At 53.3% G+C, this 13,193-nt stretch overlaps 3 protein-coding genes across 3 annotated transcripts; 2 read left to right on the forward strand and 1 right to left on the reverse strand.

The window, feature by feature from the left end:
• Positions 1–4,890: 4,890 nt before the first annotated feature.
• NECHADRAFT_90099 (uncharacterized protein) lies at positions 4,891–8,368 on the forward strand (the record flags this gene model as incomplete). The annotated part of the gene is made up of 3 exons (XM_003053517.1): positions 4,891–4,894; positions 5,291–6,307; positions 6,354–8,368. The coding sequence occupies 3 exons, from the start codon at positions 4,891–4,893 to the stop codon at positions 8,366–8,368; spliced, it is 3,036 nt and encodes a 1,011-aa protein (XP_003053563.1).
• A 174-nt stretch (positions 8,369–8,542) lies between these two features.
• NECHADRAFT_74839 (uncharacterized protein) lies at positions 8,543–9,558 on the reverse strand (the record flags this gene model as incomplete). Its single annotated transcript, XM_003054235.1, has 3 exons — positions 8,543–9,193; positions 9,254–9,478; positions 9,556–9,558. 3 exons carry the CDS (start codon positions 9,556–9,558, stop codon positions 8,543–8,545), a joined length of 879 nt encoding a protein of 292 aa, XP_003054281.1.
• A 2,142-nt stretch (positions 9,559–11,700) lies between these two features.
• Positions 11,701–12,489, forward strand: NECHADRAFT_74840 (uncharacterized protein; the record flags this gene model as incomplete). The annotated part of the gene is made up of 1 exon (XM_003053518.1): positions 11,701–12,489. One exon carries the CDS (start codon positions 11,701–11,703, stop codon positions 12,487–12,489), a length of 789 nt encoding a protein of 262 aa, XP_003053564.1.
• Positions 12,490–13,193: the final 704 nt, after the last annotated feature.

Consider the following 13,193-nt stretch of genomic DNA (forward strand, 5'->3'; position numbering starts at 1 on the left):
GGCGTCCAGTACAAATCTCGCTTCCTCTATTTGTGTGCATTTTTCCTTTCTTCTGTTCTGAAGCTTTGGGCGATAGCGGGGACCTGAACCTTTTTCTCTCTCTCTCCAGGGTCCCCCCCCACCTCGAAAACCTCCACTATCAGAGTCGGCGTGTTCGTAGCGATATCCATGGATCCATGTTGTACGACCTAGACATGCACTGGAGACACCTTCAGCAGCTTCCGAACACTCTGATCGGCCTAGTATTGCCAGACTCAGCCACGGCGGACTTGGTATTGAACCCAAAGGATCGCCAATCTCGATTTTGGCTTTGGCCCAGCCTCGTCAATCAAGTAATTCCTGCTCAAGAATGCCCTCTTCCAAGGTCGGGGATTTTCCCAAATTGGATGCGCCTTGAACTCTTTTGGGGATCGAGCCCTGGTCGACAGACACTACTACCATTGTACACGCCCGTCCATCCATGGGGCATTGTCGGTGGAGCTGCACGCTGTGCAAGGTGCGACGGACGTGAGGGAGAGGCCTGGCAATGAATGCATCCAATCCATCCATGGCTGGCCTCGCATATGGATACGGACCCAGGTGGTCGGCCGTATGGCTAGGACACTGGGACCTGGGAGTGTGTGCTTTTCGCTTGTGCTGTGTTATGCTGTATCGTCGATCTATCGCCTTTAATCCCGATCCCCCTACATGGCACCGTCTCAGCATTCGACGTCATTCTTGACCATGTGCCGTCTTTCTTCTTATTAACGATCGTCATCGCTGCCGACTCCTGCTACATGTACGTTTTGCATTAGGTATACGGTACGGTACGGTCGCAAACGGTCCCCAGGCGATGCAATGCTGCCTCACGCCGGCTCGACACGGCGCACTGCCGCTGGTCTCAGCCGAGCCGCATCACAAGCCCACCACCCGGCATTGCACCTCTGTTATGTACATAGCAACGGAAAAGATGGGGATTCTGAAGCGTGCACGGGGACGGTTAGAGTCTGGAGATGATGGGCCTCATAACGCTGCAAGCTTTTATCCGTTGCTCCCTGCCATACCATGCCTGCTGCTGCTGCTGGCCAGTCAGCCCGTCGGACCAGCCGAGGCGGCGGCGTTGCTTAGGGTGCGCAGCATGTCCGCTCATCGGTCTGGCGGGGGTGAGAGGCAAGCTAGTTACTGTCTCCATGGGAGATTTACCCCCCAGAGACGAATGATGTTGCAGAGTCCGGGTTCCACGGATGGTGGTGAGCTGCAGCCCAGCCCGCAATTGTCAGAGACGACATGCCACGGTCCAATAGCCTTGCCCAGAATCCCATCAAGCCGGTCAAAGTTCGCAGCTTGTCAGCTCGCCTTGGGAATCCATCCATTCAATCAATCCCTCACCTTGTCTTGGACTCCTCCTAATGCGGGATGGACCGCTGCTTTTTTAGCTCCACCGCGTCACCCCTCCAAGAGTCAGAGAGAAAAAAAAAGCCCTCTCTCCTAGAGGCTCACTATCCCTACCATCCACAGCGTCTCCTGACCCTCGAGTGAGGGGTAAAAAATGCCCGCAGTGTGATGGTGTGATGCATTGTGCAGGATTCCGTTAGAGCAAGAGCCAGGGCAGAGCTGGAACTTTTCCGAATGCTGCTGCTGTGCGGCGTTGAAGCCGTCGGGATGTGGTTCGTGGGGTAAACATTGACACCCGCTAAAAAAGTACAAAGTAAACAAGCGCTAGACGTGTCGCGTTCTTTTTTCCTGGCGTCGGTAACCCAGTCAATTTCGCGTGATCACGTGCCTTTTGTTTCCTCCCTTTTTTGCTTCCTTTTCTTCTTTCGGTCCCGGCCACCGACCGGCCCCACATAGCCCCGGACCTCCGTCTCCGCCGGCCACCAAGACGAAAGCTCCAAGACAAGAACTAATCTACGATCCGTCTCTGGTTTTTCTTTGTCGGCAACGACATGTCAGATGGTCGGCCGTGGCTGGCTAGTAGCTTGAGATATTCGGCGCCTCTTCTCCCTTGAATCGCTTGGCAAAAGACGCCGTCGTGAATTGCTTTCTTTTTAATGACCTGTGATATTGTTTTTCTTTACCGACTATCTTTGTCTCTGGCCTGTCCCTGTCACCGCTCCAGGCCGGCCATCCCCAGCTTCGGGCCTGCAATTGTTGCTTGGGGGATCTGGAATTGCAGATGCACGTGCCATCAACTTTGATTTCACTAACCAACAACTGAACTAAACGGGCCGTGACAGGTTCAATGCGTCTGCGGCTGTGTCTATGATGAGCCGCAAAGACTTGTTCATTTCCCCAGCGTGCCACGTCCGTCTCTAGAGTGAGGCTGCCGGCTCGAGACATGTCTTGCCACATGCCCGCATTCCAGAGCATCCGCGTACCTGGCTAAAATGGCTAAAATGGCCAAGATTTGCGTCACTTGGCACGCACTTGACCTTATTCACAGCAGTTTAAAGTGTGCCGGCATGAATCCTGTCTTATACATAATGTCCCGAAACGTCCACTTCAGCCTGCCACAGTTCGGCCAAGTTTGAGCAGTAGACTGAAGCTTGTCAACTTTATAATTGTGCAATCTCCCCGTATCTTGCCCGAATCCTGATCAACATTCTTGCGCGTGGCATGCATGCGCATGCTCAGCAGCTATGCACAACGGTCCCGTGAAGCTGTCGCCGACCCACACAGCAACTAAACTGACATCTTGTTAGTTATGTCGAACCGAGACGGATAACATATCTCAACAACGAACATGGTCCTTGTGTCGTACGACCAGACGAACACGTAGCCAGCCTAGTGCACTGCAGTCAGGCTTGCGGCTGGCCGTTTCTGCGAGCACGGGCATGAAATTTGCCCGGCCGGGAAATGAGAGACCACCTCTCGTCCAAGACCACGCACGCAACGCAGCGCAGCGATGCGCATGTCCAAGCTTCGTCTTGTTCGTCCCCGACCCAAGACTGAGACCGCACGCATAACCCTCAGGTGAGGTATGCGGGCGGACAGAGTCGGGCCTCTCGCCTATTCCATGCCGTGAGCATACCTCAGCCGCAACAAGGTCCTAACCCTGCCGATATGAAGCCATTCGGATCTTTCTCCATCGTGGCATTTCCGCTGTGGGTTTGTTTGCCCTTTGCCAAGATCAAAGCTCAGATGAAGACATTGTGAGCGGAGTCCCTAATTCGGGGTAGCTCAGGGTAGCTCCGAAGAGCTCACTCAGGGTCCAGCAGCTAGCTCCGTCTCAGGTGTCTGTCTAGATGCGAAATGTTTTTTTTTTTCTCGGACGATGCGGGCGTTGTACTTGCAGAGCTTTGATTCGGGTCATGGCAGCTGCAGCTGCAGATGCAGCCTGTGGTGGTGTTTGCCATGGTGTTGCGTAACTATGCATGTGCGTGGATGCATCTCTATGGATACAACGCAGTCAGTAAGTTGTGAGCCTCATCTTTGTGCACGCACAACACAACTTGTTGATGCCCCGCTGGTCCAGTCACTTTAGCGTTGAACCTCGTTACTCAACGGTGGCATGGCATTGCATGGCATGGGCAACAGCTCCGATGTTTGCGCCGACTGGCCCTGTAAAGCATCTAAACAAACATCACCAACCGGAAGCACAGCGTATAGCGACCCTGCGGGTTTCACGTCGTCCGGGTAGCATCAGGCAGCTCCAGCGTAAAGATCCGGCTCCTCCGCCCCGCCAAAGATGGAGAAAACCCGGCATTGAAGCCATCAAAACATGACCTTGCGATGTTGTAGGTGTGTGTTTTTGCTTGAAACGGTGTTTCCTGATGCTGACAACCGCCAAACACGCGACTGAGAAGCAGAGCAAAGCAAAGGGTCGAATCTATCCCAAACAGCAACCCTGTTCACGTAGCAACTTGACAAGTGACCCGATGAAACGCAACCTTGTTCCCCGCTCGCCGATGTAACATATAACCCCAGTGCCTGGGTCAATATTCATGCATCGAGCTTATGTAGCAGCAGCGAAACTCTGCTGTTCCTATTGGCATTCCAGAGCCCGCAGTCAGGGGCGCTCGGGATGGGGGAAGCAAAAGAGATTTTTTTTTTCACATGGTCTGGATTGGGCAGTGGAGAAGCGAATGCGACTGCACCGGCGTAAAGAAGGGTTTTGGAAAAGAGCCGCTCTCACCGCGGAAGAGGCCCGAGAGTGAACTATAGACTTGGGTTCCCATGCTGGCGGGACGAAGCTATCCAGCCTTGCTCTGGGTATATGCAACTGCCAGGTAGCAGTTTACCAGCCACACGAGGCGAGATTAGAATACCAATATCAATATAGGCAATTAAACATACATGTAATCCCCTGGAATGAGGAATAGGAGACACGGAAAAATTATCATTGCTATCAATTATCATTATCGACCAAAGTGCCCAACCCAAGTCCCATACCTCAGTGACATAGGGTAAGGAGCAAACGCGCAACTACACTTCAAAACAAGGGGCGCGTTTAGTCACTGGCTAACTGGGACCGGAGTTTTGGTATAGTTCTGGGTTAGCTTGTGGGCTCTTTTGTTCTCGTTGCTGAGTTGACTCAGGCTCCATGGGATGCAGTTGACACCCACCATCCTGTGGGTTAGAATAGACGAGCGCTGGCGGTGTGAAGTAAACGAACAAACTAAAGCATGGAAGTGGGAATACAGACCTCACCGTAAAACTGTGAAAAAAACCGCAAGAAAAAAAAATCTGCGTGCAGTCAACAATTGCAGGTTAGAACGGTGGGACAAAGAGTTTGCTGTAGTAACAGCCGGCAAAGAGTTGTGAGTCAACGAACTGGTAAGGATCACTTTACCGATACTGCGGTAACTTACGGTAAAATGCTCCCGAACAAGCCGAGAACAGTGTATAAATAAGTTCTGCGTCATGATTCTTTGGCTACAATTGCCAACTCCAGTTCACATGTTCCTTCACATGAGTGAGTTCAGTCTGATCGTCGAGTAGATGAATGTGTGTAACTGGGCAATTGAAGAGAATACAAGACTCTTCGGTAACTTCCAGACCTGTAGCAAGGTAAATAAGGGAATTTAGAATATCGTAATCAGCTTATACCAAGTTCCTCAGCCGTATCAAGTAAATCTCGTCAAGTTCATGAAGTTGATTCTAGAAGCCCCCCACATATGGTTCATGGCCGGGACGTGGGGTTGCGGGGTGACTTTTTAGCGGTGAAAACCGGCAGAACCCGAGGTCCCTGTAATTTTTTGAAAAAGTATCGCCAGTAGCTTCGCGATAAGATCAGCGCAGCCTTTTTACAAGCTACCTATTCAGTACCTTAACGTTCAAACCCCCCATAAACGTTTGAAAATGGGTCAAGGTGGTAAGAGAAAGCGCGCGGCCAAGGACGCCGCTCAGAACCCCAAGAAGCGCAACAAGAACGACTCCAATACTCCTGCGAAAACCGCCCAGCAGCCGAAGCCGAACTTTGATAAATCGCCTTTCGTCGAGACGCCATTGGGCGACGAGCGCAAACGAGAAGCTGGACTCTACGAGCTTCTGGGAAGCGAGGATGGGAATGAACGGATCCAGGCCGCTGATTGCATCGTCTCTGGCCTCCTGGACGGAGAGGGAGTCCCAGAGACTGTCCTGCAACGGCACCTGGACCGTCGCCTGTTCCGTGGACTCGCGAGTGGCAGAAATGCCTCGCGCCTTGGATTTAGCCTGGTTCTCACGGAGATCCTTGGGCAGCTGTATGGCGAAAAGGCGCTCGCCGAGTCCAAGTACGAGGGACTCTCCTTCGACAAGGTCCTCCAGATCCTGACCGAAAAGACCCAAGCCATTGGAAACATCCCCGGACAGGAGGAGAGAGACCACTTCTTTGGCCAGCTGTTTGGGATCGAGTCATTTGTCCGAGCCAACATCCTCTTCCGCGACATTTCGAGGTGGAACACGGTGCTTGATCTGCTACTGAAGCTCGCCAGCAAGAAGGTGTGGCTTCGCTCGCAGTGTGGATGGGTCATTGTCCAGTCCATTGAGCAGATGAAGCAAAAACACGCCGAGGCGACGCTAGAGAAGGTGTCTGAGGCGAACCTGGGCAAGACCCCTGAAGGTGTCGCCATCTGGCTTGTCGCCACGAGCAAGTTCCCCGATCTCAAGGTCAAGCCATGGAAGAGCAGTCCTCTTTCCAATAAGTCACTCAGCGACGTTGCTGCTGTTCTGAGAGAGAGTTTCCAAGATCAGAACAAGGAACAGAATGAGCGCGGTCAGAAGAACAAGCAGGCTAGCTGGACTGCGCAGCTTCACTTTGTATGGGATATCATCCTGGCACACTACATCAAGGCGGGCGAATCCGAGGTCCACGAATTCGAACAGTTCTGGACCCGTGTAGTTGATGGTAAGAAAACCTTTAACCCTCTGAAAGCGCCTACTGACCCCTATAGACTCACTCTTCTCCAAGGGCGCCACTGAGGGCCAAAAGTTCAAGGGCTTTATGGTGTTCCAAAAGATGCTCGAGGGACTCGTTGACCTCCCCTCCCACATCCAGGTCCTCTTTAGCAAGAACCTCACCTTGTGCATGATGAACCAAGCTGCCAAGGAAGACCGATACCTCCACCGAGCGGCGACAAAGGCTCTCCGGGCCATCGAGGCAGTAAACGCAGCTCACCCGTCTACGTTGATACCCCTATTGAAGAGCTTGCTGGGCCAGAATGGCGCCTACAACTTTGACCAGCGAACCCGCTCGAAGACGATCGACAAGATCCTTCAGAGTGTGACGGAGGAGACTGGGCTTGAGGCGATTCAGATCATCAAGAAGCCTCACGACGGCTTGGCTAAACAGGAGGCTGATGAAGCTACATCCACACTTCGTATCTCTGCCGACTATCTGTCTAAGATCCTGACCGCTTCCGCATCGTCTTCGTCTGGAGAAATCCAGCAAGGCGTGTTCTCTGCTGCCCTGCAAGAGCTATCACAGCTGGCATACTCCCAGCCCAAGAACATCCCCGCAGAGGTCCTGACAGAGGGCATTCGCGAGCTTTGCCGTACACGCCTCGAGTCCTCCTTCGCCAAGGTCAGCCGAAGGACAGAGGACTATGGCACTCTCTGCAAGGCCGTGGCTTCCATCGACCCTGACTCTGTTGCCATGTCCGAGGAGATCAAGACTGCCGTTCAGGATGCACTCGAGCGAATGCAGAAGCTGCTGAAGCGCAAGACGAAAGATAAGGATGAGAAGAACCTCGCCCAGGGCTTGGCCATGCTACATGCCGTGTCTATTTTCCAACTGTACAACGAAGACCCTGATGCGATGGAAGTCCTCAAGGACCTCGACCAGTACTCTGACCGACTCAAGAAGGGCAAGTCCGCTGAGAGCGAGGAGGGAAACTCGGAGCTTTTAGTAGAAATTCTGCTCTCAATGGTCGCACGGCCCTCATCCCTTATGCGTCAGGTCTCTCAACAAGTCTTTGACGCATTTACGCCCAAGATCTCAGCTGCGGGCCTGGAGCTCCTGACCGACCCCCTGGCATCCGGCGAGAGCACAAAGGGCCAGAAGGAGCTGTTCAACACCGAGGATGACGAGATGGAGGTTGATGGCGAGGAGGAGGGGTCAGATGATGAGGGCGAGAACGACTCGGATATTGAGATTGATTCTGACGTCGAGTTTGTTGATCTCAAGCAAAACGGAGATGGAGAAGACAACGAGGAGGACGAGGACGAAGATGAGGACGAGGAAGAAGGCGACGACGACAAGAAGGACGAGCCCCAGGATCTGGACGAGTTTCTCGAAAAGATCCTCAAGAGCCATCGCCTGGACAAGGACGCCGACGCCGAATCATCAGACTCTGACGGCGACATGTCCGACTCGGAGATGTTTGCCATCGACGAGCAGCTCGCAGCGGCTATCAAGCCACGTATCGAGAACCGCGGCTCCGACTCCAAGAAGCAGAAGCGCGACGCCAAACAGTCCGTTGTCAACTTCAAGCACCGCATCCTCGATCTCCTCGACATCTACGTCCGCAACGAGTCCCTCAGCCCCCTCGCCCCAGCCCTGCTGCTGCCCCTTCTCGGCCTCATGCGTACCACTAGCACAAAGGCTCTCGCCACCCGAGCGTGCGAGATCATCCTCAACTACCAAAAGGCCCTCAAGAAGGCTCGTGGCAACCGCCAGGAAGTCGATGAAGCCGCTGAGGAGGATGACCTGCTGAACCTGCTCCGCCAGGTACATGAGGCTGCCGGCCAGGACGACGCTCATGCCTACGCCAAGGCTGCCAGTGCGGCGAGTCTCGTTATTGCATCAACTCTTTTCGCTGCCGACAAGAGCAAGATTGAGGACGTGGCTGCTGTGTACGCTACCTCGCAGTGCAACTGGGTGCTTGGTAAGACCAAGCTTCAGAGCTCATTCTTTGCTGATTGGAACAACTGGTGCCAAAACTTGGCCTCGCAGGCCAGCAGTGCTTGATACCGATACCCTTGGAAGGATATCCGTCGTTTTTTGTAAATAGATCCACGCCCAGACGAGCGTATATAGATAGACCCGAGATAATGTCATGTTTGCAGATGAACCATTAAAATTCTATGATCCTGTCATCATGATAGTACAGGTGCCTTGGTTTTCTTTGACACAGTGCTCTCTCTAGTCCTCCATCTTGTCATCATCCTTTCCATCCTCATCATCATCATCGTCCAGGTCGTCCTCGGCCTTTGCTAATCTCTCAGCCTCCTCCCGCAGCTCCTTTGGCACCTCGACGTGCCGTCCCTTGGTGGGACCGTCAGGCCCGCTGATCCAGGTCATCTCCAGCTCAAAGTCCTTGTCCTTGTTGTCCTTCTGCGCCACGTAGATGATGCGCGCAGCCTGCTTCACGCCCTCCTCCAGGGTGATGTTGCCGGCGGGCAGGTCGAGCTTCTCGAGCTCGGCCTTGGCGGCCTGTCGACCCTTGCCAGTCGCAGCACCATAGTAGCCCCAGTACAGACCACTGGGCTCGATCATGTAGAGGAAGGGGCCGCCGTGCTTGCCCTCAATCTTGCCGCCAGCGCCACACTTGGGTCCTGAGCCGACCTCGCCGTCAACGGGAGTCTCTTCGGGGGTGTCGAAACCACCAACGATGGCGGTGATACCGAATGGTCGAACGGAGCCGTACATGGTGTAGGCCTGGAGGTAGCCACCCATGCGGGTAGCCAGGTCGGATGTGGGAATGGGAGTCCTGAAGTTCTGTCGCCAGCTCTGAGCCTCGTCGCGGGCGCGGTCAACAAAGTGACGTCCATCGGGGACCATGCCGGAGTACACCTAAAAAGGGCATTAGTAAAGAAGGACAAGAAGCGAGCGCAGTAGTAGAGGGAAACCTACAACTCCAAGATGGCTATCGACAGTAGCAATACGCTTGTTGGCGCCGGGTTTTAGGAGCTTTGATGCGACCACCTTTTCGACAGCTAGGACGACACCGTCCTTGCATCGAATACCAATGGAAGTGCCGCCATTCTCCACTGCCTTGACTGCATATTCGACCTGGAAGTTGCGGCCATCGGGGGAGAAGATGGAGTTGAGGAGATCGTAACCCGTGCCTATCGACGTCTATGAAGGTCAGCACCCGGAAGCTCTCCCTGGGGGATGACGACAGAGATGGTTAATGACGTGCGGGATCTGCTCACCATTTTGTCTTTATGCTCTCGTGAATTTCGTTAAAGTCTAGCTCGACAAGGCAGGGCGAGATGGTTGGGAATTGGGGGAGGAGAGAGCTTGACTGTCGAGGTGCTTGCGATGGAGTTGGCTTGGAGCTTCACCTTCAGGCAGCCTGGAGCTGCGTGTTGCAGTTGCACGGCACCGCCCGCAAGGCTGGGGAGCTGGTGCCTGAGGCGACGAATGTGTCAGCCACAGAGTGCCAGCCACGAGTTACTAGCCACGATCTGCCACCTGCAGCCTCGATCAACGAGCCACATGATAAAAGTGGCTGTGGAGGCTAGTGAGATGCGGGAGTGGCTTGGGAACCAACCCACTAGCCCCTCCCGTGTGACATCGGTTTCCCCTGCAGCAGAACTTTGAGAAATGCGATGCAGGACGAATGGATGGTCCCGTTTTAGATCTGATATCCTTGGGGCCTAGAGTGCGTGTATTTGCATGGGGCATTTAATGCTCCTTCATAGCCATGGATGGCGCTCGTCACTAGTCCTTTGAGGTTTATGCCTTTTGGTAGCCGCCTGGCTGTTCAAGACTCTGAAAGCATCAGAACTGGTCTTGACCGACTGTGAAGATGAAACGGCCAAGTCTTGCCCATTCCGAGGCCCATTTCCACCGTCAAGTTGGCTGCATGTCTCTCTGTTGGAGCGACAGGCGTTCATAGCGCCAACCCTTGAAGGGCCACTAAAGGGCCACTACAGAAACAGAATGACCAGTTCGTGGCTAGCGGTGAGTCTGAGCTGGCACATTTGTTGAGGCCTGACGTGAGCTAGCAAGGAGGGAGGGGGATGGGTGAGAGAGACATGAGGGAATAGAGTCGATCTTCTCTGATCGAACAAGAGGCAACGAATATCAAAAGTGAGGATGAATTGTTCACGCTTCCAAAAGCAGAACGTGGCCGAGCCGGCTTGTTGATCAAAGCAGATCGCTTGGAATGGGCGTGAAATGCATCATGGATGCTTTGACAGCCCATGCCTGCGCGCTTAGTGCTGGTCGTCGTGTGGCACAGGCTTATTGGGTCACGCAAGCCCGAGGGGCCGGGGGGCAGTAGGAAGTGGTTTCCTGACTCTGAACCCTTGACGGCGTGAATAAGTGAATGCGACGAGTGAGTATTGACTGCTTGGCTTGGGGAGATTAATTGAATTATTGCGATGAACGATACTACAGACGCTTTATTGTTGAGTTTAGATTAAAGAGAAGGGGAGCGTGCATCAACAGCGCTTCATCATGATGGCAATCATGTGCCCGTGTCACTCGCCTCCGCTGCGTCATGACCCGAAAAGGATGGCAACCTGAAATGACAGGGAAGGAAGGAAGGAAGAAGGGAAGGGGTCCCGCTGTCCCACGTTGCTTGCCTCTGTACAGTACCCCTCCATCTTCAACCATCCATCACCTTCAACTTCTGCCGCTTCAATCAACATTGAACACTTTTGTTCACCAACTCTTTGCTCTGCAACAATAAAGAGACGCTCGTATCTTGAACGCCTTATTTCTTTCACTCCCCTTTGCATCAACTAATCTACCGCATCATCCCATCCTTCCTGCTTTGTCTCTCCCCACCTCGACTCGGGCAAGCACCCCGTGCGCTCCCTGCAATCCGACCCAACGGTCCACCGCTCTTAGACAAGCCCCTCCACGCCCAATAAAGGGTCCCCCGAACGAACCAGAGAGACAAGAGCTCTTTTATTTCTCGTCCCTCTTGTTTCCTCTGGCCTTTCCTTCTTGTTCTTTAACACTCCTTGCTGCCCTTCCAGAGGCTTAGCTTAGCTCCCAAATAAAATCCCACCGTTTGTTCCCCCCGTTGCGTCTGCGCCGTTGCAAAAAGATACCGAAACACCTCCGTCTATATCACCCCGCCGCATTCATTGCCACCCCAGTCCAGCCAACTCAAGCATCCAGCTCAAGTTCACGACTTGACCTCAACATATCACTGACTCTGCCAAATCCCTTGCTTTTCTGAAAGAGAAAAACATTGGAATATCTGCCTTCACAAACTTGCGTGCTCTCACAAAAACCACAACTGCACAGCTCAGCTAGGTAAAGCGACAACCCACCCTACCTTGCGATCTGGATATAGCTTGCTAACATAGATCACAGTTCGCATAGCCATATCAGTCATCATGGTTTCTATCCAGCCCAACATGCAGATGCAGGATGACCTCGCTGCCCTCTTTTCCCGAAACCTCACCTTCAACCCAGAGCCTATTCCCGCCCCGGCGCCCATCCCTCAAGAGCACCACCCAGAACCTGCCAAGCCCATCGTCTACTCATCTGTTCACTACACCCACTCTGCCCATATCGCGAGGCCCCAAGTAGCCCCTCAAGAGCAGCCTCGACCTTCCTCAGAACCTCCCCAGACCGAGGGCCCCAGTGTCGAGACTATCCTGCAATACCATGGCGTGAACCCAAAGACACTTACACCCTCTCAAATCCAGCTGTTCAAGGTCGCCGAACCTGCACAGCAGGAGAGACTCATTGAACTTTGGAACATCTGCCCTCCTAACAACGGAGGGGATATTCCCGCTCTGGCATGGAGCAGCACCAGCGTCGAGCATGAGGAGCAACTCGCTCGCCTGCGATATGACAACTTGACTGGGCGGAACCAGCCAGTCATGAGCTTGGACGGCACTCCAGTTCAAGCAGGTGACGGTAGGTGGGTTCAACAGCCGGAGGAGGACATGGAACCCTACATGGCCTCGGGCTATGAGGAACTTATGCGACGAGAGCGCGAGCGACAAGCCATGGACAGCCAGCCTAGGAGCACTTATGAGTCTTACACCCACGCTACGGACCCTGTCTACATGGGCCCCGACTTTGCCCGTCAACAGCAGATGATGGAGATGGCGACCCAGTATGGCGCCTATCAAGGTTTCCGAGCGCAGGAGGCGGACTCAATGGATGTTATGTAAATAGACATTGTCCCCTCTCCCAAGCCAAGCATCAGAATAGCACGGCCACGCAGTCTGCGGCCACGAAGATAGAGGCTCTGGGAGAGGCAGATCTACTTGTACGGGGGAAGTTTACGCATGAGAATGAACGAGCAAGACGGAATGATTGGAAGGAAGGCGGGTCTCAGGAGATACCAGTTGTTATTTGGCACTCTTATTTATCTACACACAAAGGATGGCCGAGCTCATGGACGAAACAATGGCTTTTTAAGGATTATGGAACGGTTGGCGCTTGGGGGACTTCGTTTTGCAAACTCATAACTCCTTTCTCCTGTACTTTTCCTTCAGGTTGTCCAGCTGTTACGTTGCAATGTGTGCTAACGTTGTGTCTTTTTAGAGAACGCAGATGGCAAACAATGTCGTTGGCCAGAGGTACGTCGTTCTCCCCATCAACAGCAACTTCTGCCCCCTGATGATTCGTACTCACCAAATTGGCCCTGGTGCGAGGTGATGTTCACTTGTTGCCCTGTCTGTTTCACTTTTATAGTCCAAGTTAATACATTGGTTTTATTTCTCAGTCTGATGTACACTGTGTTGATATGAGTGCCTGAACCTGCTCCTCGTTGTAATCTTGAATATGTATCATCGCCATCATCCTGAAAGGGGTATCAAATTCCATCTAGGCTTGAAGTGAATGGTCATCATCGTGTAGTTCATCTATAAGG

Source organism: Fusarium vanettenii (genome assembly GCF_000151355.1).
Source record: "Fusarium vanettenii 77-13-4 chromosome 1 genomic scaffold NECHAsca_1_chr1_3_0, whole genome shotgun sequence".
In the NCBI taxonomy this organism is placed as follows: Eukaryota; Fungi; Ascomycota; class Sordariomycetes; order Hypocreales; family Nectriaceae; genus Fusarium; species Fusarium vanettenii.